The sequence below is a fragment of the Buceros rhinoceros genome, unplaced genomic scaffold, assembly GCF_000710305.1.
Source record: "Buceros rhinoceros silvestris isolate BGI_N320 unplaced genomic scaffold, ASM71030v1 scaffold16128, whole genome shotgun sequence".
NCBI classification, from domain to species: domain Eukaryota; kingdom Metazoa; phylum Chordata; class Aves; order Bucerotiformes; family Bucerotidae; genus Buceros; species Buceros rhinoceros.
Genome location: NW_010426505.1, coordinates 64,398 through 67,892, shown reverse-complemented (window position 1 = coordinate 67,892; position 3,495 = coordinate 64,398). Strand labels below are relative to the sequence as shown.

Here is a 3,495-nt window from a genome sequence, read left to right as displayed (position 1 = left end):
ACAGCGAGCCTGGAAACAAGAAAATCCAGGAAAAACAGGCTTAAAAAGTTGGGTTTCCTTCTCCTCCAAAAAGCTCAGAGAGGGAATATTTTTAAATGATTCAGGATCAGAGGAAATCTACTGCTGGCCTATCCAGCACCGCTCCTCCAAAGATGCATGCTCTGCTTAATTTTGCCTCCAAGGATGCATGACTGAACCTGACTGACACTCTTAGCTAAATTTTAATACTTAAATATTTCATGGGCGGCTGCTCGCAGCAGGCCGCTCTCCCTATTCAATAATAGATAAAGCCAGTGGTTAAAAGACTTGGGGGAAGTTATCTCAAGTCCCAGCAGAGACACTTGGAGCAGGGAGCCCATCAGAGCTGCTCCAGGTGCTCAGCCCACCTCACGGCCATGGGGGTTAGAAATCTAGGATGTGACGGGGTCTGCAGCCCCCTCTCCTGCCCTGTGGAGTGGTCCCTCCAGGATGCCAGCTCGGAGCTGGTCATAACAAGCACCAGCACAAAGGAGGGAACATCAGGTCAGGAGATCTCCAGTTCAGCTTTCATTCGCGTTCTAAAGAGAAAGGAAAACCTTGAACTGTTGTGGTGGGTTTTGTTTCCATTTCACAAAAGAAAAAGGTGGCTTTTCGTCTGAATCCAGTTCTTCACCGTGATATTTGCAGAAAGCCCTCAAAGATTTCTATAGAGATGCTTCCCCTGCTCATCCACTCTCACAGGAGGCTCTAGAGACCCTCTTCAAACAGACATTTTTATGTTTTCCAGAGAGGGCCCTGAGCCAGCTCTGGCAATACTCACGCCCACAGAAAACGCAGGGGAGCACCTTCACCAAAGGGCTAGAGGGGGCAGGGGACTTGGCCAAGTCCGCAGCAAGAATAACCCTCCCAAATTCCTCATTCCCAGACTACTGCTAACCACTAGATGAAACGTGAATACAAAAAATCTCCTTTCAATAACATGAGTGGAGAACCTACACCAGTAAAAGCTGCGACTTGATTGCCCAGAAACCACCGAGACCAAGGATTTCAGAGAGGGTGCAAGAGGAACTGTGTATCTGTACGTAGGGCCAAGGTACGCAGTGCCGCTGGTTGATAGTCAGTAAAACATCGCAGAAAACATTGCTTCATATGTTTGGGCTACTGACGGCCTTACTAAACAGAATGACAGCTTGTGTTCGTGTGGTGGGAAGGGGGAAAAACCAACGCAGTCATCTTTCAGTTCTGGAGCTCTTATACCTTCTCCTGAAGCAACCTGGCCAGACCTTGGATTAGAGAAGTTCTGGCATTTCCTGCATTTTGTGTTGACGTGAATACCCTGCACTTGGTTCCTAAAGCACCTCCCTGATCAATTTAATGGGCTTTTATTTTGGGGCACACACCTTCTACAGTAAGAAGCCAGGACCACTGCCATCACGGTGGATCAGCAGCGTCTCATCTACAGAGACCATTAACCCAAGGCCAGAAGAGTGCAGAGAGCGGCACACACCCTGCAGGGTCTTCCCTTCTTGAATTCCCTACAAAAGGGCACTTTGGGGAAAACAAGAACTTTTAAAACCACCAGGGACTTCAGAGGCTGCCAGACCGGTTCACTCCAGGTAGCTCACCAGCTTGCCCTGCTCTGAGGCTGCACCTCTGCTCTGTGCCAGGCTCCTCCACCATTCCCTTCTGAATTCCCTTGACTACTTCGAATAGCCAAGGTTGGTGGCTCTCATTGCCAAGGGGAGAGCTGGATGCCACCACCAGCCATCAAGGTCTCCTCATTTCTTCTCCTAGTCTCATCCTTCAAATGGAGTTTGTCATTTGCTGGAAGCAGCTTCATCCATCCCACTGACAACTTGCCTTCCTCTGTTTAAGGGAGCAAAACCCTCTGCTGTGGCAAACCACAGCTTTTTTGATCACTTATCTGATGACAGGAGCTATGCAAAGAGCTTCATGCCCAAAATGCACCCTTGCTGAGCTCTGCTCTTGGTTTCTTGACCTCCCTAGTCTTTGTCCACAACCTGCCAGCAACAGGGGCTTGAATTCACTTGATGGAAGAAGACCCTTTTCACAACTAAATGCTCTTCACCCCCCAAAGCCTCTGCTTCTGCAGACCCCCTGCCACACAAGGATATTTAAAATAAGGTGGCAGAATTTCATTTTTATCTTGGTGGGTGGTAGAGGGAGGGCAATATATTTTTCTCCCCTTTCTGTTTTTAATTATGATCAAACATTGTAGTGTGATGAAATTTCATGGAGTCCCAAGCCCACTTGGTCTTTCAAGTCTCAGCTCGGGAGGAAGGCAGCACGTGGCTCCCTTGGTTGAAATCACCCTGCGCACGTCTCCCAGCGCCTCGCTCATCAGCGATGAAGCCGGGCCATTTCTCAGCTGGTGCGACATTTTGGATCACATTCAGCCACACATCCCTTAGGGCTTTTTAAATCCTATTTACCAGTTGAGTTATCAGAGGCTATTACTCAGAAACAGTTAACAGCTTTGAAGTTGCTGGGACCTAAGTCTAAGTCACCGGCGAGCTGTCGCACTCCTACAGCCCTGTGCCAGAGCCCATGGGTGGACAATTCCCACTCACCTGCTCTGAGCAAGATGACCTGGTCGTCCAGGGGCAGCTCAGAGAAGTGGGGGATCCTCTTGGCCCACTCCACCAGGGTGAAGAGCTGTTTGTCCGCTGCCTGGCATATGTTCGTCACCGGGTCATTGGGCTGCCAACAAAAAGAGATAGAAAGGCTTGGAGAAGGCAGAGCAACGAGATGGGGAGAGGCTGGAGGAGCAGCTGAAGGAAGGGGCTTGCTACCTCCCTGCGCAGGGAAGGACCCCAAAGTTGGGAGCACCCTAGAAGTGGATGTTATTAGTCACAGAGGCAGGAGGTACCTTGGCTGCTCCACCATGGTATTCAATAGCTTTTGGCAAGTTTCAAAACGGGAACCAGGAGTGTTGAGACCCAATATCCATCACACCGAGTGATGATCCAAACGAGCTCCAGCCCAGAGAAGGGAAGGCTCGTGCACCCATGCAGCACGCACCTTCTCCATGCCGGCATCTCCCAGCTCAATAAACCAGCACCAGAGGGGGCATTACAGAAAAAAGGGAAACCCCTTTCCTTTGAAATATTACCCAGTAACAAAAACCATCTGCTTGCAAGGAGGACAGTCAGCCTAAACACACCAAATCCCTGTTTAAAGGAACTGCTAACAGCTCAAGTGGGCTTGTGATGAGAAACTGCAAGAGCCTGTCTAACCCCAGCAAGACAGACCTCGCCAGCACAAGTGTATATATAGGGTTTGCCTGTCTGGACACGGATGTATGAGCCCCTCCACGTAGCCCACTATAATCCCTGCTGATATCTAGCAGTTTTTTCTTCCATGTCCTTAAAAGAGCAGTTTCCAAATCAGAGGAGGAGTGTTTACTTCACCCCTGGACTGCAGGGGGAAGGGTGTGTATTCAGAGGCAAAGCACACGTGAACACTAGAGTATCCTCTCCCTCCTGCAAGTCTCGG

At 49.7% G+C, this 3,495-nt stretch overlaps 1 protein-coding gene across 1 annotated transcript in view; it reads right to left on the bottom strand.

The window, feature by feature from the left end:
- Window positions 1-3,495, bottom strand: part of LOC104498185 (retinoic acid receptor RXR-alpha) — a 44,028-nt gene that overhangs the window by 9,209 nt on the left and 31,324 nt on the right. Inside the window, exon 6 of the mRNA XM_010141537.1 lies at window positions 2,571-2,700. Coding sequence (XP_010139839.1) covers window positions 2,571-2,700 — 130 coding nt within the window. The remainder of the gene's footprint in view (window positions 1-2,570; window positions 2,701-3,495) is intronic.